The 24,500-nt window shown below is 48.3% G+C and overlaps 2 protein-coding genes across 2 annotated transcripts in view; both read right to left on the reverse strand.

Annotated features, from left to right (window-relative positions):
- PSMD1 (proteasome 26S subunit, non-ATPase 1) overlaps positions 1–5,093 on the reverse strand; it is a 114,571-nt gene extending 109,478 nt beyond the window's left edge. The window contains exons 1-2 of the mRNA XM_032277940.1: positions 4,921–5,093; positions 662–705 (exon numbers count right to left, since the gene is read on the reverse strand). Coding sequence (XP_032133831.1) covers positions 662–705; positions 4,921–4,936 — 60 coding nt within the window. The 5' untranslated portion in view covers positions 4,937–5,093. The remainder of the gene's footprint in view (positions 1–661; positions 706–4,920) is intronic.
- An 8,084-nt stretch (positions 5,094–13,177) lies between these two features.
- CUNH2orf72 (chromosome unknown C2orf72 homolog) lies at positions 13,178–24,077 on the reverse strand. The gene is made up of 3 exons (XM_032277944.1): positions 23,430–24,077; positions 20,463–20,576; positions 13,178–15,093 (listed from the first exon to the last, which is right to left on the reverse strand). The coding sequence occupies exons 1-3, from the start codon at positions 24,028–24,030 to the stop codon at positions 14,954–14,956; spliced, it is 855 nt and encodes a 284-aa protein (XP_032133835.1). The 5' UTR covers positions 24,031–24,077; the 3' UTR covers positions 13,178–14,953.
- Positions 24,078–24,500: the final 423 nt, after the last annotated feature.

Raw genomic sequence — 24,500 nt, forward strand, 5'->3', positions numbered from 1 at the left:
GACTGTTTTGAGTACAGGAGGTTAAGGCTGCAATGAACTGTGATCATACCACTGAACTCCAGCCTGGGTGACCATGGGAGACTCTGTCTCAAAAAAAGAAAAAAGAGCCTGGTGTGGTGGCTCATGCCTATAATCCCAGCACTTTGGGAGGTATAGGTGAGCAGACTACCTGAGGTCAGGAGTTTGAGACTAGCCTGACCAACATGGAAAAACCCTGTATCTACTAAAAAAAAAAACACAAAAATTAGCCAGGTGTGGTGGTGCGCGCCTGGAGTCCCAGATACTTGGGAGGCTGAGGCAGAAGAATTGCTTGAACCCGGAAGGTGGAGGCTGCAGTGAGTCAAGATCACGTCACTGCACTCCAGCCTGGGTGACAGAGCAAGACTCTGTCTTAAATAAATAAATAAGGAAATAAATAAAGGAAAGAAATTAGGGGATTATTCAAGTGCTGTAATGAGGTTTATTTGTCTTAGTTTTGTTAAACTCAAGGAAAAGCAACTGCTGTTGCCAAAATACCGTCCACTGTGGCTAGGTCACAATAACTGGGTACAAGCCAGGTAGGATAGTGACTTTAAATGATAGAAGATTTACAGATACCACTAAACTCAAAAGGCTTCACAGTATTCACACTAAGCCTAGTTACTTTTCCTTTAGTTCATACCTTAAGCTGTGGTTCATCTTCATCCAGAAGAGAAATAATTCCAGCTATGAGAGAAGAGATGTAACACGATTATGAAACATTCTCACTAAGGTAGAAATTTTAACACTTGGTCAAAAATATATGATAGTCAAAAAAAAAAAAAGTTTTTGAGGGGTAACTTCTCTAGGAGAATAATTATTTTTCTTTGAAAGTGTAAAGGTTTATATTTCAAGTTTAAGACTTAACTATATTATCAAACCCTCAAGGCACCACATATATCACATCATTCGCCTAATTCAATGGTTTTCAAAGTGTGGTCCCTGGGCTAACAGCATTAGCATTGCCTGGGAACCTGTCAGAAATAAAATTTCTTGGTCCCACTCCAGATCTACTGAGTAAGAAATTAAGGGGATGGAGCACAGTACTGTGATTCTTTTGCTCAATATAGATTGAGAACCATTGGCCTCATTTACTGATTAAAATGGGAAACCTTTCTGTACAATTTTAGAATAAAATTATTCATACAAAATACATCAATAGTTATAAGATTATTTACAAAAATGGGAGCATTTAGTCATCAACTCAACAGGGTAAAATACTTCAATTATTTCAAGGTGTGTATATTATGGCACCTCTTTCCTATCACAAGTAACCTGGGTTTTATTAAATGATGAACAAGTATACTCATGCTGAATTCAATTACCCAAGCACAGCATTCCCCATGTGCCTTCTCTTAGCCTCAAGGTATTACTACTAACATAGGAGAGAAAAAGAAATAATTGTCCACTCCAAAAGAACACACCTTCGAATACAGTCAAAGGTCAAAGGGATTACTGGAAAAATGATATGGGAACTTATTGTATTTAGAGCACCAAGGAAACCACACTGTCTCTCAAATGTTTTCCATGTGGGTTTTTAAATCATTCCAGAACACTGAGTTGAAACTGTGATTTGATTAAAAAGTGTCAAGGCAACTTAGTCAAATGTGGCCATTTCTAACTGACAAGTATAGGTTTGCCAAATAGCTTAAGCAGTCTTTAGGGAGCCATACAGGAAAAGATACAAAATTTACCTAGCAAAACTAAAGTATACTCCTATTCCGAAAGCATAAAAGCAAATATAAAGAACTTCTTGGTACTCTAGGTTGGTAGGACAAGTTCAGAACTGAGATTCTGAATTGACAGCATAGAGAACAGATAAATTTCAAAATTCATTCAGCAAAAAAGAAAAAATTGCAAACTAGTGATATGGAGTAAGATGACAGGTCAGAATGCTTTAAATGTAGAACAGATCTTAAATAACAGAACACTTAATACTAAAACCGCTACCTGCCTATCCTCAATGAATGTTGTATTTGAATGGCTTTTACCAAAAAAGAAGACGGCTTTTTATATTCTCTTGTTTGGTTTCACTTATAACTAACTAGTTACATGGTTGTCCTGGCTTAGAAACTCAGCCTCTGGCCAAGGACCAGAACTAAAAAAAATAATCTATGCTCCATACATTAATATTTCCCATCTTAAAAACAAAAAGAACTCTCTTTTGGAGAGGGGAGAGGATGGGAAAGGCCTAAGGATGCTAAAAGCCATTACAGGAACTGAGCAGCTACTCATCTAAAATTGTTGAATCAATTGACAGAAATATTTGGATGTTATTTATAAATATGGAGGTATGTTCCAGAAGACATAGTTTAAAAGTTGGGAACAGTTGCCTCTGGGGATCAGGATAGGGAATATGTGGGGGACTATTGTTTTAAAGCTTTTTAGTACAACTTTTCTTTATGTGTCTGTATTTTGTTTTAAAAAACAAAAACAAAAAACCTCACTCAATTTCACGTCTCCCACCGGTAAGCCCCGATCTCTATCTCTCCACTCCCTTACATAGTCAAACCTCTTGAATAGAACATGTTGACCTCTTATTCACCACTGTATGCTAGTGCCTAGCAAATGCCTGGTCAATAAATGAATGAACAAACTGCCTAATCCATACCAGAACCAAGACACTGGCCTGTTTGGCACCTGGGACAAATTCTAAATCAACATGAGCCATAGAACAGAAAACAAAGTGACAAAAGACTTGGAGCAGAAGTTGACAATCCAATAAACTTAAATCAGTCATAAATATACACTATACGATCATCACAGAATCCAGGATATGACCTCAAAAATTATTAGTTTTGCCATCCTAAAGAGGCTTAGTCTATTGTATTGTCACCAAGTGCTTTTTCAACCTCTACATTAAAACCTCAAGGGACTGATTAACCGCTATGATTGGCTGACTGAGCTCTTCAGTCAAGACAAACTTTTGAATTTCTGCCATGTTCTCAGCAGTGTTCTAAGAATTGTGAAAACAAACTTGCTGTTCAAAATTCTACCAGGAAGAGAAAGAGTAATCAGGCAAGTAAACAAACAAGGCAATTACAGAGCTGTGATGGAGACAGAGCCAGCGTGTTTTAATAGAGTGATCAGGGAAGAATAACATTTGAGTTGAGACTAAAGATTGAGAAGCTAAGGGAAAACCTGAGGAAGAGAAGACTAGAAAGCAACAGAATGTGCCAGGGCCCCGATATAGGACAGAAACCGACATAATGAAGGAACAAAAAGGCCAGTGTGATTAGGACGTATTGAGGGAAGAAGACAGTACTACCAGACAAGGCAGGAATCAGATCATGGGGGTCCTTGGTTAAGAGTCTGGATTTTACTCTATGCCAGGGGTGTCCAACCTTTTGGCTTCCCTGGGCCACAATGGAAGAATGTCTTGGGCCACACATAAAATACACTAACACTAATGATAGCTAATGAGCTAAGAAAAAAGAAAAAGGTTTGTGTATAATTTTCATATACGCCACCACAGATAAGAAAAGTCCTCGAACTCAAAGGGTTTGATACGGCTGTTCTAAACACAATGGAAGCACTGGTGCATTTTAAGCAAAGAAGTATTAGATGATTAAAGTTTTTAAAAGCACATTCCACAAGAAAAACGGACTGTATGGAGGTAATTGTCGAAAAACAAAGCCTTAAGGCTGACACAGTAACCCAGACAAGAGATGAATGAAGGTGGTTTGGGCCAAGTTAGAAGAAACAGTGGTAACTGATGGATGTGAAATAGAATGAGGCCTAGAGGTGGCAAGAAACTGAGAGTTTATCTGATCTTTACAAAGCTCTGACTGGAAAAACTTCCCAATACTGAACTAAAATTCATCTCGCGATCACTTGTATCCCTTAGTGACAAAAAGTCTTATTCCAGGTACAAACGACAGCTCTTCAAATGTTTGAAAATAACTACTATGTCTCCCAGTATCACCACTGATTTCCTTAACCAATCCCCATAAAAACAAAAGTTTCGATCACCTTATCACACAGATACTGTCTTCTGCTCACCAGTTTGTTTACAACAAAAAACTTTTTCGTGGGTTAAGCAGAGTAAGAAAATAAGAAAAGGGTATGTAAACAGGCAAGGGAAAAAAGCTCTGGACAGCTACATGCAAGTCAACTTGTAAGAGAGAGCTTACGTCTCCAATTGAAACTTGATCTCTGTAACTGACTCCATTGCAAATGTCACTACAAGAATCTACCAATGCAATGGTTTGTGTATGAAACCTGCTCCGCAGACCCATACGTTCTTTCTTGAATGTAAAATCAATAAACTGAGCACATAATCTCGAAAGGGTAAGGAGGCTCGCAGTAGAAAGGTATCAACAAGGCATCTTCAGGGTCTTCATCGAACATAAAAGTTCTCTGGGTGCTTTGAATGAATACCCTTGGATCAGATCCAGAAATGACCCATCTGAAACCTAATTTCAGGTTTCATTCTAAGGAGAATGGGGCTCGGCCACGTCCAGAAGCACTTACGTAGCAGTTAGGCTGCCTAGCCCGGGGGCTGTCTTGCTGTTCAATGGCACAGGGGTCCATCCTACCCCGACCCCCTATGGGGAAGGACTAGGGCTGGACAACCTCACATGGCCCAGAAAGGGAGGCAGAAAAAAAAGGGAAACCCTTTTGGGGTCGGGGGAAGGCCCAGGAACCCCTCGGGTCCTGGCACGGGGGTGTGGTTGGGGCGGGATGCCGAAGCGGTCGACTCGGCTCATTCTCTCAAGCCAGAGGAGCACGCAATGGCCAGACCAGACTCCCAGGCTCTGGCCCGGGGATGGGCCTTGGCCAGTGAGGAGCTGCACAGGCCGGCGCTCCGCCGGGAGGCGCCCAGTCACCGGCCCTGACTCAGCTAAAAGCCGGCGCGGCGGCGGCTCCTCCCTCCCGGCGCTTGCTCGGGGCAGCACTCACCGGCCGAGGTGATCATGGCTACGCCCCTCACTCGCCGGTCGGCTCGCTTGCAGTTCCAGCCGCGCTGTGTATCTGTCAGCTCAGGGCCCACTCACTCCGCCGCGCTTCCTCGCTCCCCGGGTGCGCTGCTCAGTCAGTCGCCTCCTCAGGCCGCCGGCTCGCTTCTCGCCAGGACCCCGCCGCCCCGGGGCTGCCCGCCGCCCCGCCTGTCGCCCGGCGCGAATTCTCCCCTGGCTTGCGTCTTCTGCACCGCGGTCTCCTCCCGAATCCTCGCGGAAGGGCACACGGAAAACATCACTGTTTTCTTTAACTCTCCTAGAGGTCAGGGCTCTCGCGCGGTGGGAACACTGGTCTGCACCTGAGGTCAGGCATTAGAATGGCCACCCCTACAAAGAGACGGCTCCACCATCACCCGCCATTGCTGAGAGAAAGGGTGTTGAGGGAAGGTGCGAGCAGTGCGCGCGGTGCCACCTGCTGGTGGGAGGTCTCGCTGCAGCACATCTCTCACCAGCTAGTAACTCCGGAATTGGGGCTGCCACAAACTGCGTTTTCTTAGAAAAGTGGTTTTCAATTGTTTTCTAAAGCAATGCCTAACTTCAAAAAAATTTTAAAAACCTCATAGAAGTGCTTTATTATTATAATAAATTCACAAGTAATCATTGGTTTATTATAAAGCTGAACAATAAAAGTTTTTACTTACTTTTGGAATAATGTCCAGTGTTATCAAGCTACTAACACGTGCAGTATTTACATGGTGAAAGCCTTTCCAAGGGAGAAAAAATGTCTTCCATTCTCATTTTTTCTTTCCATCTGCCCAGGTCCTCTTTCCCCTGATGGCAGTGGGTTCTTCGTTTCTAATACGTCTTCAGAAATTTGAAATGGCAGTTGCAATGGCCATTTACAGTCTTCTAATAGCTTCAGTGGCCAATTTATTTCAAGAGTCAGTACTGACAAAGTCTTGACAAAGAATAGTGGCAAACGGTAGCATTTGTTAAAGCCACTGGCTTTGCACTATCTAGCTAAACTCTTCAACTGGACCAAGCGATGGCAAGTTCATTTCTATGGCCTTCTACCTAACCTAGGGGCACAATTAATGTCTTGTGGTTGCTAGTGAATTAAATGTGCTTGATAACATATTTTGTTGTATGTGTGAGGTTTTTTAAAAATTAGAATTCTTGGCCGGGTGTGGGGAGGCCAAGGCAGGCAGATCACAGGGTCAGGAGTTTGGCCATCGCTAGTCTGGCTAACATAGTGTGAGGTTATGTTAGCCTCATCTCTACTAAAAATACAAAAAATTAGCCAGGTGTGGCGGTGTGCGCCTGTAATCCCAGCTACTCAGGAGGCTGAGGCAGGAGAATTGTGTGAACTTGGGAGGGGGAGGTTGCAGTGAGCTGAGATTACGCCACTGCACTCCAGCCTGGGTGACATTGCAAGACTCCAACTCAAAAAAAAAAAAAAAAAAAAAGAAAGAAAGAAAAATAGAATTCTTAAACTGTGGTTGTTTAAAATATGCAAAATATAATGATTGAAGAGCCCGTGGCTCAGATTGAAGGGTGAGGCTCGAGAAGATGTGCATGCAAAATAAGCAGATGATTTTGGGGTATCGTTCTCCGGGGGCACTTCCATCAAGCCCTCACATGAAGACACTTGTGTACCCACACCCTAGAGGAGTCACAAACAAATGCAAGCAGGTAATGAGAATGAGTAAAGCAGGCCCAGCGAAAGAAGATACATGCTCCATGGGATGGTGAATGGCAACTAACAGTGTCAAGGAGGCACTGGGGGCGGTGGGGACTGTGATAAAGAGGGAGTGCCCCATCTAAAGAGAGAAATGCTACTCAGTTCCTGCCAAGAATGCAGGGTGACTGTTGGAAGACTTGGGCTTTTTCTAAGAGAAGCCAGGAATCAGAATCCATGCAATATCTGCAGAATTTTAAATGTTGGTTACCAATTCGACATGTTTTAATACAGAGGTGGACAGTGTGCCACCTCTGCTCTTCAAGGAGAGGGCGTTCTGTAAAGAGGGGACAGTCCTGTCTTCCACTTGGATGTGTGTGTCATTGCCACAGCCCCGTGTGAGCCTCGCGTGAACCTGTGAGAAGGGCAAAAGGACATCTTGGACACAGACACCAGGCTCCTCTGCCTGGGGGACTCTATTCTCCCTCCTGGGTGACTGTCCCATGCCTGTGACTTCTCCCTCTCCAGTCCATTCTGCATTCTTTTGCCAGAACAATCTTTTCGAAACTCAACTCTGATCACTTCTGCTCCTTAAAACCTTCAATCCCCGTCTTGGACTCTATTTTTATGCTCCTTTCTTCTGTTTCTGTCCATAGCCTTCTTCTCACTCCCTGGGCCCCCTGTAAGAGTGAAATGCCATTGGCTGCTATGCACAAGGTGGCGGCTGATAAAACGTGTCTCTACCACCAGCCCTCTCTCCTGAGCACAGACTCACACACCTCCCGGGCATCTTTGCCTGGCGGATTCACAGTCTCCTTCAACTCAGTGACCTCCACGTTGCGCACACTGTTGTTGCCCCACGGTTGTGTGCTTCCTTCCTTGATCTCAGTGTGGGCGAAGGGCATCCATCAGCCACTGCAGCAGAAACCTGAGTCTTCTCTTCCCTGGCAACAGTCAGCACCAGGTCTCTTTTTCATCTCTCACACTGACCATCTCTCATCCTCACTCCATTACGCGACAGTTGCATCCCCTCTTCTTTCCAGGCTCCCACAGCCTTGGCTTCCTGCTTACGGTCCCAGAAGCCTCCGGTCCACTCTTCACAGCCAGCCAGAGGCACGATCAGAACCAACAGGGGCACGGCTTTCTCATCCAGGATGGTGGGACCGTCTTTGTGTGGCTCGCATGTGGCTCTGGCGTGCCATACTCCAGCCATCCTGAACCCCTGAAGGTCCCAGAGTGGCCATGTGGCCATGTACCTTGTGGCTGACCTTTGTACCTGCTCATAGCTCTGTTGTCAAGGCCCTCTCCCCACACTCCAGGCTGACAAGAGTTGTTTTGAGTCCCAGTCAAGTGGCACCTCCTCCAGGAAGCCCTTCTTGGCCCAGCCCACCAGGCGCTCCCTTAAAGCCTTTACCCCACACAGCTGGCATGACGTCTCCTTGCCCGAGTCCCAACAGGACAAGGAACTACTCAAGAGCAAGACCACATCTTGAGTAGGACCACAGTTCACCTCACTGTCCCCTCTAGTAATTAGCACAGTATTGGACACATAATAGGTGCTCAATAAACGTTTCTTGGATGATCAGTTGAACTGATCAGTTAGTTATTGGCACAGGGCTAGAACTCCGACCTGCGGTTCTGAAACCCCTGCCCTGTCCAAGACTCTAAAAATGAGCTCTATTTTTTGGGACATAGTAAAATCACAGAGAGAATTCTCAGGATGTGCTCGGTTTAGAAACAACCTCCCTCCAAAGTTGAGTGATGCAAAACTTCTCGAAGCCCAATTGAGGTCAGCTGGGGCCTCACCCAGGTATCGGCTGGGCTGGGGGCCTTGTCAGGGTGAAGGAAGGGAACCGTGGCGGTGCCTGTCCCTGGGTTAGGCGCTCTCTTTCCGGGCGAGGCCGCCTTGGTTTCCCAGCTGCCCAGCGCGCGTGTCCGCGGCGCCCGCTAGGGGGCGCAATGCCTCCTGGGAGGCGGGCGCTCGGGAGGAAGCCGTGAGCGCCCCTAGCGCCCCGCGCAGCCTGCGGACCTTCAAATCCCCGGGCTTTAGACCGGCTCGGTTCTCCCCTCCAGAATCGAGCTCCACTGCCTCCTGAGCTGCACGGAGATAAGGTGGAAAGGGCCGGCCCGTGAAGCCCGGGACGTCGGGAATCAAATCCCTGCTCTGCCCCTTCGCAGCGCAGCGAAGCGCTGTGGCCGCGGGCGTCCCCGGAGCCCGGCCTCTCCCGCAAAAGGAAAAGGGCCGCTGGGCCCACCTGCCTGGCAGGGCCGCTGGGACGCGCCGCGCTGCGCTCAACACCCACAGATCTTGCGGCTACTCAGCACAAGGCTGGCGGCTGTTTCACGTACTACACGCCCGCCACATTTTTTTAGAGTAAAAGCATTTATTCATGGGAGAAGAGATGCGAAACGCAGCCAGGTGACACTGGCCTCCCACGGGTGGGTGCTTGGTCAGAGGGAAACGCCTCACCAAGGCTGACATTGGTCTGGGTGGACTGAGGCACGAGAGGATCGGTGAAGCTATCAGAGGAACTGGGTTCTCTTCCAAGGATGGTGTCCAGGAGGGCGCATATTTTGGGCAATTGGAAGGCTGCCTGCCCTGCACAAGCCGACTGCTGGAAGTTGCTGTCCTGCCTTGCCCATGGGTCAGGATGATCAGCCAGCTCTGGGTGACAGGGGAAGCAACTGCGGCAGAAATCACAATGAACCCCCAAGACAGGCCTCTCTCCTGTTTCCTGTTTTTTTTTTTTTCAGCTGGAGTCTCTCTCTGCTGCCCAGGCTGGAGTGCAGTGGCGTGATCTCGGTTCACCGCAACCTCTGCCTCCCAGGTTCAAGCGATTCTCCTGCCTCAGCCTCCTGAGTAGCTGGGGCTACAGGTGCGCGCCACCACGCCCCGCTACTTTTTGTATTTTCAGTAGGGATGGGGTTGCACCATGTTGGCCAGGGTGGTCTCCATCTCCTGACCTCGTGATCTGCCCGCCTCGGCCCCCCAAAGTGCTGGGATTACAGGCTGAGCCACTGCGTCCCTCCTGTTTCCCCTGTTCTTGAGGGGTGTTGTCCAAGACAGTAGCCACAAGCCACAGGTGCTATTGAGCAGCTGAAATGTGGCTACTGCAACTGAGGAAATGCATTCTTAATTAATGAAAATTTAAAAATAGATACTAATTCTGTAACTGTAAAAACTTTGAGTACACCTGAAACAATTTGAGGATGTGAATGTTTACGACTGTACATATAATGAAATCTAAATACAGATCAAGTTTTTCTGATGAAAATATAGTATCTGAATTGGGCTGTAGGTGTAAAGTTCTCATAGGATTCAAAGACAATTTCCAAAACAGAGTGCAAAATGTCTCGATGTGCTGGGCACGGTGGTTCACACCTGTAATCCCAGCACTTTGGGAGGCCGAGGCGGGTGGATCATGAGGCTAGGAGATCGAGACCAGCTTGGCCAACATGGCGAAACCCCGTCTCTACTAAAAATACAAAAAATTAGCCAGGTGTGGTGGTACATGTCTATAGTCCAAGCTACTCAAGAGGCTGAGGCAGGAGAATCACTTGAACCCAGGAGGCAGGGGTTGCAGTAAGCTGAGATCGTGCCACTGCACTCCAGCCTGGGTGACAAGAGCGGGACCCCATCTCAAAAAAAAAAATGTCTTGATAATTTACAGTTGAAATAGTATTTTAGATATATTGGGCTAAATGAAATGTATTATTAAAATTAATTTTATCTGCCTATGTGCTTGTGTTAGATTCCTCTTAGACAGGGCTGGCTTAGACCCTCTCCTGGGCCTTCATCCCTCTAATGCCATTCAGGCCTGGCCCCTTGGCCTTGCTTCAAGGTCTTGTCTGCTCTTTGGAGCTGCCATGTGCTGGGTCAGACCAGAACCGGGGGCAGAGGCTAAAGGTGAGACCCACTCCTGTCCAGAAGCAAAGGGCTGGGGGCGGGGGCTACCCTGGCAGCCAGAGCTCTGGAGCCAGTGATATACCTGGCACAGTGGTGGTTAGGGTGAGTTTAGGCTGGGCTTGGGGTAATGATTCAAGATAACACCCTGCTGTGAGATATCGTTAACTGGTGAGGAAGAGGAGGAAGTCAGGGCTACAAGACAGAGACTAAGTTTCTGCAACCAGGACTTCAAAGTAGGCATGGTCACAGGACTAAACTAAACTAAACTAAACTTAATTACTCTAAGTGCAGACTAGCACAGCAACAAGCTTTCCTTGAGGGTGTGTGAATTTCACTGGTCAAGGAGCAGGCAGTCCTCGGCCTGCATTTGTGGCAGGAGCCCCAGCTGGGGTAGGGAGCCCAGGGAGGACACCAGAGAGGTTTCTCACCCTTGCCAAAGCCACCAGCCCCACAGTGGCCTCAGCGCCCAGCCCTGCTTTGGATCTGAGCTACCCCACATCCCCTACTATGGTGCGAAACATGGCATGGCCCAGTAGGGCCGTGTCTGCCTCCAGTCCCAATCAGGCTGCCCCAAATATAAGGGACCCAGAGGGCTCTGGCTCAGGCCAAAGGCGTCTGAAGGGTCCATACAGGATCCTGGCTATCCACCCTGCCCTGTACCCCATTTCCTCCTGAGCTCCAGGGTTACACAGTGGCAGGCTGCCCAGGCCAAGTTCCACGTCTGTCCCAATCCTTGATCCACTAACACACGAAATCAGCTCAGAAGCGGTTATGCAGCCCTTGGATAGAAACAGCCAGCTTCCTCCACTCACCCACTGGGCTGGCTATGTTTGCCCTACAAACAGGACAAAGTCCAGGCCTCCTGACCTCAGGGAGTAAACCCTGCAGCTTTGCTCTGCTACACTTTAAAGCACAGGCTGCTTTGAAGTTAACTCAGCAGTCGTTCGCCTTCTCCAGCAAGGCCGAATCCATGGTTCTCTGCCCGGGTGAGGGGTGCTCATTCAGATCAAAGGTTTGGGGCCTCAGCTCCTGGCCCCTTTGCAGGCTTAAGTTTTTGATTTGCCAACCAAGGGACTCTTGTGCACTAAGTTTTGGAGACAAACACTTTGAGAGGAGAAAAAATGTGACCTAAATAGTACAAAGCATTCTCTGAGACTCAGTGAGGTTGTTTTAGCTCCGGATAAACATGCACGTGTGTGCTCACACGCTCACACACACACCATTGCATACTAAGCTGAATGCTATCTTTTTAAAAATCGGCCAGGTACAGTGGCTCACATCTTGTCATCTCAGCACTTTCGGAGGCCGAGGTGGGAGGATCACCTGAACCCAGGAGTTTGAAACCAGCCTGGGAGATGTAGTGAGAGCCTGTCTCTATAAAAATTTAAAACGTCTTCTCAAAATATATACTTAAGCTTTCCAGCGACATGTTTTCCAATCCCAGCTGGCAGGGCAGGGGAGATGTCACTCAGGCAGAGGCTGGGAGGCTTTCAGGCCACAGACTTCCATTTACTAAGTGTCCCTACTCTCAAGGGCCCTGGCAAGGCGCCCTTTGTGAGAATAAAGAAGATCCATTCTGTTTGCAATAAGATATCAATGAGGTACTTCTTGGTTTTATTAGACATGGGAATTATCAATTCAAGTCCGAAGCGGCACAGCCACTGCCATATTAGAAAGATTAGTACCCGAGAGCCCAGACTGTCACCCGGCTGGAAGCCTCTCGCCGATGGCTCCCAGGGACCACTGACCTAATCCAGGGCCTCCTCCTTCGCACCCCACCCCCACCCCAACCTTTATGCCTTCTTAAAGTCCCTCAAGGAAGGGACCCACCATCAAGATTGTCCTTCCTGGCACCTAACTCTCCTGTCTTCTAGAAGACAGCAATGAGACTGTCCCTACAATGATGGTGCGTATAGTGGCCACATCTCGCAGAAGCTGAGATGGATCTCAGCCCTGCATTGTCACTTGGGAGGCAGAACCCAAATCTTAGTAAACAAAGACTTTCTCTCTTGAACCATTCACAGGAATACTGAAGGTAATGAAAAAAATAATGTGTAAACCGTCCTTTGGGGCAGAGGCTACAAACTCACATGCCCGCCTGGACCAGCGCTGGGCAGGTGTCTTTTCTGAGTGAAGGGCAGTAGGGGATGGGAAGGGCGGGGGAGGGGTGAAGATGTTGGGTGTGAGCCGCGGCAGACTCGAGATGACAGCATGCCCCATCCTCCACCCAGAAAACTAGGTATTTCTATATGCAATGTCCCAAGTGTTTTTTTTTTTTTTGAGACAGATCTTTGCTCTTTTGTTGCCCAAGCTGGAGTGCAATGGCGCGATCTCGGCTCACTGCAACCTCTGCCTCCCAGGTTCAAGCAATTCTCCTCCAGCCTCCCGAGTAGTTGGGATTACAGGCGTGCGCCACTGCACCCGGCTAATTTTTGTATTTTTGGTCGTGAGGTGTTTTTTTTAGTAGAGACGGAGTTTCGCCTTGTTCGCCAGGCTGGTTTTGAACTCCTGACCTCAGGTGATCCGCCTGCCTCGGCCTCCCAAAGTGCTGGGATTATAGGCATGAGCCACCTCGCCTGGCCTGTGTCCCAAGTTTTAAATATTGGCAACAAATACAAAAAGTTTTGAAGTCTTATAACTCTGCCCTAGACAAATTCCAAACTTTAAACAAGCTCCCTCTCCCACCAAATAAGAAAACTTTAACTGGAGGATTACAAAGAAATTAATAAAGAAATAGAAAATTATAGCAGCTTCAAAAATACCAATCTCCCTGTTTTAAAACAAAATCAATAAAATCAGTGAATCACAATTCATTGAGCTCATTCTTGACTCTAAGGAAGCAGCTGGGTGGGTCCAAGGGCAGGCAGCCCGCAGGACTAAAATGAGGCCTGCCGCCAAAAACCCCAAATAAGATGCTGTCCTGCTCGTCCTCACACCATCCTCATCAGGCAGGGAAGGAATAGGGTTCAATTCCTTATTATGGAGAATCGATTGAGGCACAGAGCAGGGAGGGCCCCTCCTTAGTATCATAGAGCCCCCAGTCAAAACAAGCTTCCCATTGCACCATTTGGCACCATCGTGGGGAGAGCTGAAATAACGCATCAAAGTTAGGCAGCACCTTTCAGGGCTCTGAGCAAATGGTAGGCACAGCTGTGTGTCCGCTGAATAAACTGTGCAGCATGAATGAAGGGAGCTGTTCCCTCAGCTAGCACCTCCCCTCCAGGGAAATCCAGGAGCTGCCTTTGCCATTCCGAAGACTCTGGAATTCTCCAAGGACAGGCAAAAAGACGAGGGAGGTGATCGTGAGTTCCCTCTGTGAGTAAACACACGGCTTCCCCGGCTCTACGGGAACATCATCGATTGTGTCAGACTCACAGACACAGAGGAAGGGATTCTAGAACCTCTGGGCTGTTTGCATTGAGCTTGGGCTAGGACCTGAGAGCTAGAGAGAGTCCTATACCCAAGAGTCCAAGCCCCTAGCTTTCCTTCTGTTCGGTACCTATAGGAATTCCCTAAGCATCCTTATGCCCAAAGGACTTGTCACAGAGAGTCAATGTCAACATGGGAAGAAAGAGGCTCTTTCTTCTCACAGGCATGCGTGGCTATTTCTGTCCCGGGCCTGCAGTGCACAGACCGTCTTGGCCCCGGCCGGACAAGCCCTCAAGGCAACGGGATAGTCTTTATTCTGGCTTGCTCTGGGAGCCAAGGTCTGGGGAAGCCTGACCCTCTCTGTTCTGGGGAGCTCTGACAGAGAGAAGGGATTGGCTCAGCCAGAATATCTCAAAGGTTCTACGATTGGCATTGAATGGACCAATTAACTCTTTGCTATTGGAGACTGTTCTGCATATTGTGAGATGCCCACTAGATGCCAGGGGTGCCCCCACAGTCACTGTGACCCCCTCAACACACACACGTTTCCAATGCTGCCTGGAGGGACAACCTGCCCCTGGTTGAAAGCTGCTGGGCTGGTGGCCCCCTCATGCATTGTGAAACAGAAGCCCCTGAGATTGAGTGACATGTGCAAGGTCACACCTCAGCTCTGATGACTTCTGCTCCAAAGTTCTTCCCAGCTGCATTCTCAATGATGGGTGCACATGCATGTGCCCGGAAAACTGCAAACGCCCCGTGGGATGCCACAGCACTGCAGAGCCTCAAAGCAGAGAGCCATCTGTCCCAGTGGCTCAGAAAAACCGAGCCAGAGAGACAAAAATCACCTCCCTGTGATCAGACTCAGCAAAGGCTGGGTAGGGAGTAGGTTTCCAGGGAGACACTGTTTTAGGTCCTGCTTGTCTTAGTAAGCCCCACTGTCTAGCTGGTAACTGTGAGTGTGGCTGGCAGGCCTCCAGCAGGCGGGGGCTTCCGAGTCCCCATGGAGACCTGGGGGCCAGTGAGAAGGAGCCAGGCCCCAGTCTGTAAGTTAAAGCCAGGGACAGCGCAAGGGGCCAGCCTTCATCTCGAGTCTCCGCTGGGCTCAGCAGGAGTGTGGACAGCTCCATCACAGGCTTTTGACCCCCTTCCAAGGTCCTCGCAGTCTCCATTGGGAAACATGGCTGTTAGCGCCAGCTGCTCCTCAGGTTCCTGGAAGTTATCTGGAATAAGAGGAGAAGAAATCACTGAATCAGAAGAGAAAGGTTGAGTGAGTTATCTAGGAAGGAAAAAGAGAAAGTTGGCCCCAGTAAATATCTACTTGAAAAACAAAAACAAAAACAAAATACACATCAAAAACCTTAACAATGTATATACCTTTGACCCATAAATTTCACTTCCAGGATTTTATCCTAAGAAAATAATTAGGAATAATTAGTGGAACTGCTGGAGCTATCTTGCTACCAGCCTAGGCATGAAATTAACACTGAAGAAGGCCCAACAGCGGGAGCAAGCCTGGGTGCTTGGTGGGGTCCCTGAGCCCCTGAATCAACCAACTCTGAAGCCAATTCCACCTCTGGACTGTCTTTTAGGTGAGAGAACGATTTCTCCTGCTGCTTGTGCTAGTGTGAGTCATGGTATCGTTACTTGCAGTTGAAAGTGTCCTGATTCAATGTCAAACAATGGGACTGGTTGAGTAAACTATGGCTCACACATGTAATGAAATTCAGGCATTAAAGATGATATACTGAAAGAAGCACTAAACATAGAAAGGAACAACCAGTACCAGCCAAAGGAAAAAAAAAAAAAAAGATGATATATAAAAATTATATATACATACACACACACACACATGCACACACACACAGAGTAGAAGTAAAACTGGGGAAATCTGAATTTAGATCTGTGGGTTGCATCAATGTCAATATCCTGTTTGTGTTTTACAAAATGTTACCATTGGGAGAAACTGGGCAAAGGGTACACAGGAGCTCTCTGTATGATCTCCTTTTTTGTGTTTTGAGACAGGGTCTCACTACGTCACTCAGGCTGGTCTCAAACTCCTGAGCTCAAGCTATCCTCCTGCCTCGGCCTCCCAAAGTGCTGGGATTTCTGTATGATTTCTTACCACTGCATGTTAATGTAGAATTACCTCAAAAAAGGAAAAAGAAAAAATGTTGTTAACATATAATTATTGCTGTGGAAGGCAGTCAGAGTATGTTATTGATGAAGAGAGCGGATTCCAAAACATTAAGTAGAGTCATGTGCGACATAACAACATTTTGGTCATTTACAAACCTTAATAAGAGAGTGGTTGCATAAGATTGAGACACAGCTAGGCCGGGCGCGGTGGCTCAAGCCTGTAATCCCAGCACTTTGGGAGGCCGAGGCGGGCGGATCACGAGGTCAAGAGATTGAGACCATCCTGGCCAACATGGTGAAACCCCGTCTCTACTAAAAATACAAAAATTATCTGGGCGTGGTGGCGTGCGCCTGTAGTCCCAGATACTCTGGAGGCTGAGGCAGGAGAATTGCTTGAACCCGGGAGGCAGAGGTTGCAGTGAGCCGAGATCGTGCCACTGCACTCCAGCTTGGCACCTGGCGACAGAGTGAGACTCTGTCTCAAAAAAAAAAAAAAAAAAAGATTGAGACATAGCTAAAAAAATTCCTGTTACCTAGCAACTTTGTCCGGATGTTGCAGTGCAATGCATTACTCACATGTTTGTGGCAATGCTGGTGGAAACAAACCTATCCCCTGCCAGTCATACGAAAGTCTAGTACGTATAATTATATACAGCAGACAATATTTGATACTAATAAGAATGACTGTGTTATATTTTTATGAGATGGAGTCTCGCTCTGTTGCCCAGGCTAGAGTACATCAGCACAATCTTGACTCACTGCAACCTCTGCCTCCCGAGTTCAAGCGATTCTCCTGCCTCAGCCTCCTGAGTAGCTGAGATTACAGGTGTGTCCACCACGCCTGGCTAATTTTTGTATTTTTAGCAGAGAAGGGGTTTCACCATGTTCACCAGGCTGGTCTCGAAGTCCTGACTTGAGGTGATCCGCCAGCCTCGGCCTACTATATGTTTTAACATTTTTTAAGAGTATACTCCCTCTACTTACATATATATACACACATATATGTATCTGTATACACACACACACACACACACACACACACATATATAAAGTGTGTGTGTATATATATATAAAGTTTATATAAAACAGCCACAGGCAGGTCCTTAAAGAGGTGTCCAGAAGAAGGCATTGTTTATCATAGGAGGTGACAACTCCAAATGTTATTGTCCCTGAAGACCTTCCAGTGGGACAAGAGGTGGAGGCGGAAGACAGTGATATTGAGGTCCTTGTGTAGCTGTAGGTTAAGGTAAATGTTTATGTCTTAGTTTTTAGCAAAAAATAAAAAAATAAAGATTGCAGAATAAGGATATAAAGAAAGAAAATATTTTTGTACATCTCTACAGTGTTTTGTGTTTTCAGCCAAATGTTATTCCAAAAGAGTCGTAAAGTTTTTAAAAATTTAAAAAGGTTATTATTTTTTTGACAGAGTCTCATTATGTTGTGCAGGCTGCAGTGCAATGGCAGGATTGCAGATCACTGCAGCCTTGAACTTTTGGGCCCAAGCAATCCTCCTGCCTCGGCCTCCGGAGTAGCTGGGACTACAGGCATGCACCATTACACCCGGCTGAAAAATCAAAAGGTTCATAAAGTTAAAAAGTTGCAGTAAACAAAGGCTGATTTATTAATGAAGAAAGAAATATTTTAATAAAGGTAGTGTAGCCTAAGCGCAGTATGTTTATGAAGTCTAGAGCAGTGAGTACTCACCCAGTGCCTCAGCCAAAGCACCTTCCAGCCTTGCAAGCTTCATTCACGGTAAGTGCCCTATGCAGATGTACCATTTTTAACCTTTTATAACATATTTTTTTACTGCACCTCTACTATGTTTAGATATATTGAGACAGACAGCTACTTACCATTGTGTTACAGTTGCCCAGAGTATTCAGTACAGTAACCTGCTGTACAGGTTTGCAAGCCTAGAGCAACAGGCTATGCCGTATCGCCTGGGGGTGTGGTAGCTTATACCATCCAGGTTTGTGTAAGTGCACCCTATGGCATTTACACAACAAAATCACCTACAGATGTAGTTTTCAGACTGTGTCCCTGTCATTACGCAACTCATGATTATATAAATGCATGTAATTATGATATCCTGTATTTATTACTTATGCTATCAATGTGCGTATTTTGCATTTTAATATATTCACTTCTACGTGAGATTTGTATGTACCATAGAGAGAGAAATTATCCAAGATTTATGTAAAACGGTTAATGATTCTGTTGCTTTATTTTTTCTCCTTTAGTTTTCAAGTATATCCAAACTAATGGCAGAGAGGTTGAAGTCAGCATTTTTGCAATTAAACATTTTAAATATCTGCTGCATTTTAAAGATGATATAGAAGTGAGTTTATTAAATTTTAAATAGCACAAGGAGAGATGGGTACACAGAATGGTGTACCCCAAAATATGATTGTACTTATCTCTGAATGATGGAATTAACTGAATGATGTTTCACATTTGTTTTCCTTTTGTTTTGTACTTTTTTGAGCTTTCAAACATGAAAGGCAGAATTCTAAGGTAGCCCCCAAGATTCTGGCCCCTTATAAAGCCCTTCCTTGAGTCTGGATGGGCTCTGTGAATGTGACAGCTTAGTCACCTGGGGAGTAGGCTGCCTCTCTGACAAAGACAATGGCTAGTGACTCCCTCGATCTCCTTAGGTTATGTGGACTCCCTCCTAGCAGATGGAGGGGCCTCTCCTGCTGGTTGAAGGAGGATCTCTTGTGAGAGGGCTGTGAGAGCAACAAACAGTGGGAGCCTCTTAAAGCTGAGAACAGTCCCAGCCGACAGCCAGCAAGAAGTCAGGGACCTAATCAATGCCTTCGAAGCTGCTAAGCTTCCGATCATTTCTTTTTTTTTTTTGAGAGTGTCTTGCTCTGTCTCCCAGGCTGCAGTGCAATGGTGCAATCTTGGCTCACTGCAACCTTTTCCCTGGTTCAAGCGATTCTCCTGCCTCAGCCTTCCGAGTAGCTGGAATTACAGGCATCTGCCCCTGTGCCCAGCTAATTTTTGTATTTTTTAGTAGAGGTGGGGTTTCACCATATTGGCCAGGCTGGTCTCGAACTCCTGACCTCAGATGATCCACCTGCCTCAGCCTTCCAAAGTGCTGGGATTGCAGACGTGAGCCACCACACTAGGCCACTTGCAATCATTTCTTATGCAGCAATGAAGACTGAAACATCAGCTAATGGTTTTCTTTCTTAAATAGAAGACACAATACAAGTTTATTTTGAACCACCGTCCACTGTTTCTGTAACAAAGCTATAATTCTCAGTGCACTTTGGGATGGGGACATGTTTATTCAGCAGCTACACCCTGCTCCTGAGTACCGTAGCCACCCCCATCCATGGGGTCACTATCTACAGTTTCAGTTACCTGCAGTACAGTACAATAAGATATTTTCAGAGAGAGAGAGAGAGAGAGAGATACCGCATTCACCTAACTTTTATTATATATTGTTAAATGTCTTAACTGTGCCTAGTTTAGAAATTAAACTTTATCATTGGTATGTATGTAGAGGATGTCGTGTATACATAGGGCTTGGTGCTACCCACGGTTTTGGGGATCCATGGGTGTCTTAAAGCATCTCACGTGGATAAGAGGGGGATCAGTGCACTTCCTATCTCCCTAACATCAGCATGGACATCTGGGGATGTCTTCCCCTTCTCCCTAGCTTCTATTTAGTGGCCTGATGATTCCACCTAGAAGTGGCTCCCAGGTGAGTTCTCCCAAGTGAGTTCTCTCCCCTCCTTTCCCACTGCCCAGGTCGGGCCCAGGCGGCCTGTTATCCCTCCTGGGATAATGCAGCCTCCCCTTAGCTGGGCTCTGCCGAAGGTATCTCCCTCTCCTAGGGTCCACTTTCTACACACACCCCAGTCTCTCTGCTCAAAAATCGCTCGTGGCACACTAGTCCTGAAGGGTGCACATCTTGGACCCTGATTTGGTCCAAACTCTTCCCTTCAGCCTTGGCCCTCACTGGTTTCATTCTGCACCCCATTCCCAGGCCTCTTGATGGTGGCCCCTTTTCTGAGCATGACACCGTCCTGTCACTCCTTAGCTCAGTGCTTCTTCTCCAAACCTTCCCATTTCTGCCTGTGAAAATTCCTCCATCCCCAGCTCAAATGTCACTTGCTCCAGGATATTCCCTGGATCCTCAGGGGAGACTCATTGTGTTTGGTCCCATGCACCCCACCTTGCACCTGGTGAAACCTTCGTTGTAGCCCTCCCCACGCCCCCTTCATGAGGTGGAGATTCCTGGGGAAAGAGCCCAGCCTGACTGAGCCCATGTGCCCACTGCCTGGCATATGGGCACTTCACATTGCTCATCCCCACAACTGGCACATGGCAAGTGCTCCATAGACATTGGTGCACTCTGTCCACAAGGTCCCAAGTCCATGTGACCACTCCCATAATTCCACACACGTGGTCCTCAGGGTGCAGGAGGTCGGGGAGCACTCACCCTGAGCTGGGCTTCTGCAGGCATTGACACCCTGGTCCTTCCTCTGGCTCCAGGGACCCCAGGAAAAGCAGGCCAGCAGTCCTGGCAGGCCTGGCCTCTCCCAGGCTCCTTCCACTAGAAAGAACACAAAACCCGAGTCAGAGGGCCACATGGTTCCCACCTCACAAGACTGAGATTTTGTTTAGCAAACCGAGAGCCTCAACTGTCAACTGCCCTGGTTTCAACTGTCTACAAAGATTCTGATTTGCAAAAGTGGGCAAGCTTTTGTACTTTAAAAAAGAACTTAAAAAATGATGCTTTACTTTATCTCTGTTATCTCATTTAATTCTTACAAAAACCCTGTGATGTAGGTACTAGGCTGGGGAAACTAAAGCAATGAAAATGACATGAAATTAATTAAGATTACATAGTACCAAAGAAAATACTCAAAGAGCGAAACAGTCCCTCTGATTTTAGTTCAAACTATTTCTTGGCAGGAATAGATATATTTGTTCACAATCCATAAAGTCAACAGGAACTAGATTATTTATTTTATTTTTTAATTTTTTAAAAAGACTTCAGGCAGTCAAAACAAGGAAAATCCTTGTTTATAATCTTTATTCAAGACCTATTTACTCTTAACTTGTACGCAAATGTAATGAGACTGTATCCTTAGTTTTTCAACCCAAAGGCAGCCGGATTAGGTACTACAAACTGGGTAAAAGGGCACTGCCAAAAGGCAAGCAACCTAGAATAAGAATTATCATCAGACAGTGAGGAAAGACATTGGAAAACTTAAAAAGCAAAACAACAACAACAACAAACAACAACAAAAAACCAAATGCAACCACTAGTGAAACCTTAGCGACATGAATCCATTTGGTGTGAGGATAATGATGCTGCCTACTGCAAAAAAATCAGTGGGCTTTCAGTTACAATTATACTCATGACCTTGAGTCATTTGTGAGCAGTTTAATTCTGTGCAGTATGTTTTTTATAAAAGTAGGAAAGAGCTTGACACAGTAGAGAATAATTCCCGTGCAAAGTGTTAAAATCTCAAAAGTGTTAGTGTTTGTTTAAAAAGAAGCAAAGATTCATTCACTCTTTCTGTATGCCAGACAGGGTATCAGGAAATAGGACTGCGATGGTGTTTAAAACCACAAAGGAACAAAATCATGTTCACAAGGGAACCAAATCATGTGGTAAGAGCTCAGGGGGCAAAGGGATAAAGGGTTCTGGAATTTCACGAGTCAACTTGCAAATGGGAGCAGGGAAGGTCAAGGAAGTCTTCCTGGAGGAGGAAGTCCAGTTCTAAATGCACAAATGGGATTGGCCAGGTGAGAAGAAGGGAGGAGAAAAGGCTCTTTAGGCTAAGGCAACAAGCAAGGTGTCTACAAAAAGCTTAGGAGGGACCAGGTGTAGTTCATGCCTGTAATCCCAGCACTTTGGGAGGTCAAAGTGGGTGGATCACTTGATGTCAGGACTTTGAGACTGGCCTGGTCAACATGGCGAAACCCCATCTCTACTAAAAACACAAAAATTGCCCAGGCTTGGTGGCAGGTGCCTGTAGTCCCAGCTACTTGGGAGGCTGAGACGGGACAATAGCTTGAACCCAGGAGGTGGAGGCTGCAGTGAGCCGAGATCAAGCCACTGCCACTCACAGACGACAGAGCTAGACTCCGTCTGAAAAAAAAAAAAAAAGAAAAAAAAAAAAACCTCACTAGAGTATAGAAAATGAGTGTGAATTCCCTTCTTTTCCCTAGGAGGCCAGGTCAGCAAAGGGGTTGAAACAAACAATCACAACAATCAGAACAATCCCTAAAAAAAGGGATTGCGCCCTGAAGGAGGAGGGTTAGGGCAGGCGCACTCGCCCAGGCAGGCCAGGCTGGTAGGTGAATGTGACATTGGTAGCTTCACAGGTACCAGGTCTCCTTGCTGGGACCTCCCCCCTGGGCGCCCCACCAACGCCAATACCCCAGGAGACACAACACAGCCACTCTCTTCATTATCTACTTAAGAGGAAGGGGCTGGAGGGCTTGAAGAGCTGCCGAGCTGGGCAGGTAGAGGGCAGAGAGAAAGCTGGGAGCTGGAGCGTGCCAATATCTCCCGGGTTTGCCAGAAGCAGCTACTCTTAATGTGCCTGTTTTCATCCTAGAACACTGGAGAGTTCCCGTAAAGCCTTGCGTTCCAGGAGGAAGGAGATCCTGACCCTTTTGCTGATAGCAGCAGTCACGGGGGCTAGGAAAAGACCCTTAAACCCCGTCCACATTTTAGGAGAATGTGGAGGGCAAAGGTGGCTTCAGCAGATCTGGGCGAGGCAGAAAGACACAGCAGTTGGGTGCACAGCCTTGGTGGGTGGCCAGGAATCACTGGAAAATATTGTGCTCTCAGTCCCTGTCACCTCCCCCACACTCCAAGTCCTGAGCACCCACTCCTTGCCTTCTTCCTATAACCAGGCAGGGCTCCCAGGGCGAGCCTCCACCGCGCTGGAGATGCCCCTCCGCCCCTCCAAAAGCTCCTGACGCATCTCTAGTTGCGCAGCGCCCTGGAATTTAGCTCCTGGCACCGCCAATAATCTCCGTAGTCCCCATCCACCGCCTTGAAACTTTCTCATCCCAACGCTTTCCTATTTCCTTCCCTGCCCCTCTCACCTCTCCCCACCCCCACCCACCCCCAACTCCTAGATCTCTGCCCTGCCCGATTCATCCCTTCGCTCTACCCGCTCCCGCGGCCTCCTGCTCGGCCCCTAAACTTTCCCGACCCCCCTAGGCATCTCCCGTGCACTCCGGACCCTCCCGGGACAGACTCGACCTGCTGCCCAGGGCCGGCTCTCCGCTAGCTGGGAGGCCTGGCTCTAGGCACCTCCCTGCTCTGAGCCTCAGTTTACCTCCGTGCTCAATGAGGAGGGCCGGCCTAAAGGGGTCCAACTTGGGGGACGTGCCCAAGCCACCGCCCGCCCGCGCCCCGCCGAGCCCCGCGCAGCCTCACCTGGTTGCGCGGCTCCGGCGGCTTGCAGGGCCCGGCAGGCGGCCGCCTGGACGGCCAGACAGGAGGCCGGGCGGCCCGGGCAGTAGGCGGTTGCCTGCACCGGGCCCCCCGCCTGGCGGCCGAACACTGCGCGCAGCAGCGCCTCCAGCAGTCGCAACCCCAGCGCCACCGCGTCCTCGGGCCCGGCCTCGGCCACCAGCACCCCCACCAGCGCCGCCCCGGCCCGCCGCCGGCCGCGCACGTCCCGCAGCATCTCCCGCAGGCGGCGCCGCGGCTCCCGGGCGGCCAGCGACGATGCGCGGCAAAGCACGAAGACCAGGGGCGAGAGGATGGCGCGCGCCCCCGCCGCCCTCTGCGCCCCGCGCGCCCCCCCTGGTCCCTCGCCCTCCGCCGCCACGCCGCTCGGCTTGCCCACGCCTGGCTCGGGCGGGAACATGGCCCGGGCGAAGTCCAGCAGCAGAGCGCGGCTCTGTTCGCGCTCCCACAGCTCGCCCACCAGCAGCACCTGCCCGCGGCCCCCAGCCGCCTCCACCAGCGCCTGGAAAGGAGGATCCGCCGGGTGCGTGGGCCGGGCCACCAGCGCTTCCAGCTCCCGCTCCATGCTGGCCGCCACCCGTCCTCTGCGGCCGCTACTGCGGCCCGGACGCACCCGCGGCCCGCCTCTCGGGGCGGCGGCGTCCCGGCCCGCAGGACACGCCCCCGATGGCAGATCCCGGCCAGACCCCCGGGCGGGGACTTTGTGGCACGCTCCCCTGGGCGAACCCCGTATCTCGGGCTCGGATGGGAGAAGGGGGCTTTCTCCCCAGCCCTCCAAGGGTGGCTCCTCCCGCAGTCCCTGTGCAGACCTGGGGAAACGGAGAGCCATTCCTTCCTTCCTTCATTCATCCATCCCACACATACTTACTGAGCACCTATTAGGTGTAGGCGCTGGGCAGCCGAGGGTGGGAAGACAGAAAATTATTTTCTCACTAGATAAGATTGTTTGGAGACTTGGAGCAGAGTCCCACACCGTTTGGGGTTTTGCGGAGGTGGGGTGGGAGATAGGGGGTAGGAGCGGAGGGCTCAGATAAG

This window comes from Sapajus apella, unplaced genomic scaffold (genome assembly GCF_009761245.1).
Source record: "Sapajus apella isolate SASKATOON/1434 unplaced genomic scaffold, GSC_monkey_1.0 scaffold10, whole genome shotgun sequence".
In the NCBI taxonomy this organism is placed as follows: domain Eukaryota; kingdom Metazoa; phylum Chordata; class Mammalia; order Primates; family Cebidae; genus Sapajus; species Sapajus apella.

What these genes read in the sequence shown, in the direction of transcription:
- CUNH2orf72 (XM_032277944.1), bottom strand. Translation starts at nt 24,030, where the DNA reads ATGGAGCGGGAGCTGGAAGCGCTGGTGGCCCGGCCCACGCACCCGGCG. An exon ending in CGCCGGAGCCGCGCAACCAG is followed by an intron (nt 20,577 to 23,429) that starts GTGAGGCTGCGC and finishes TGTTCTTTCTAG; the next exon opens with TGGAAGGAGCCTGGGAGAGG. An exon ending in CTGCAGAAGCCCAGCTCAGG is followed by an intron (nt 15,094 to 20,462) that starts GTGAGTGCTCCC and finishes CTCTTATTCCAG; the next exon opens with ATAACTTCCAGGAACCTGAG.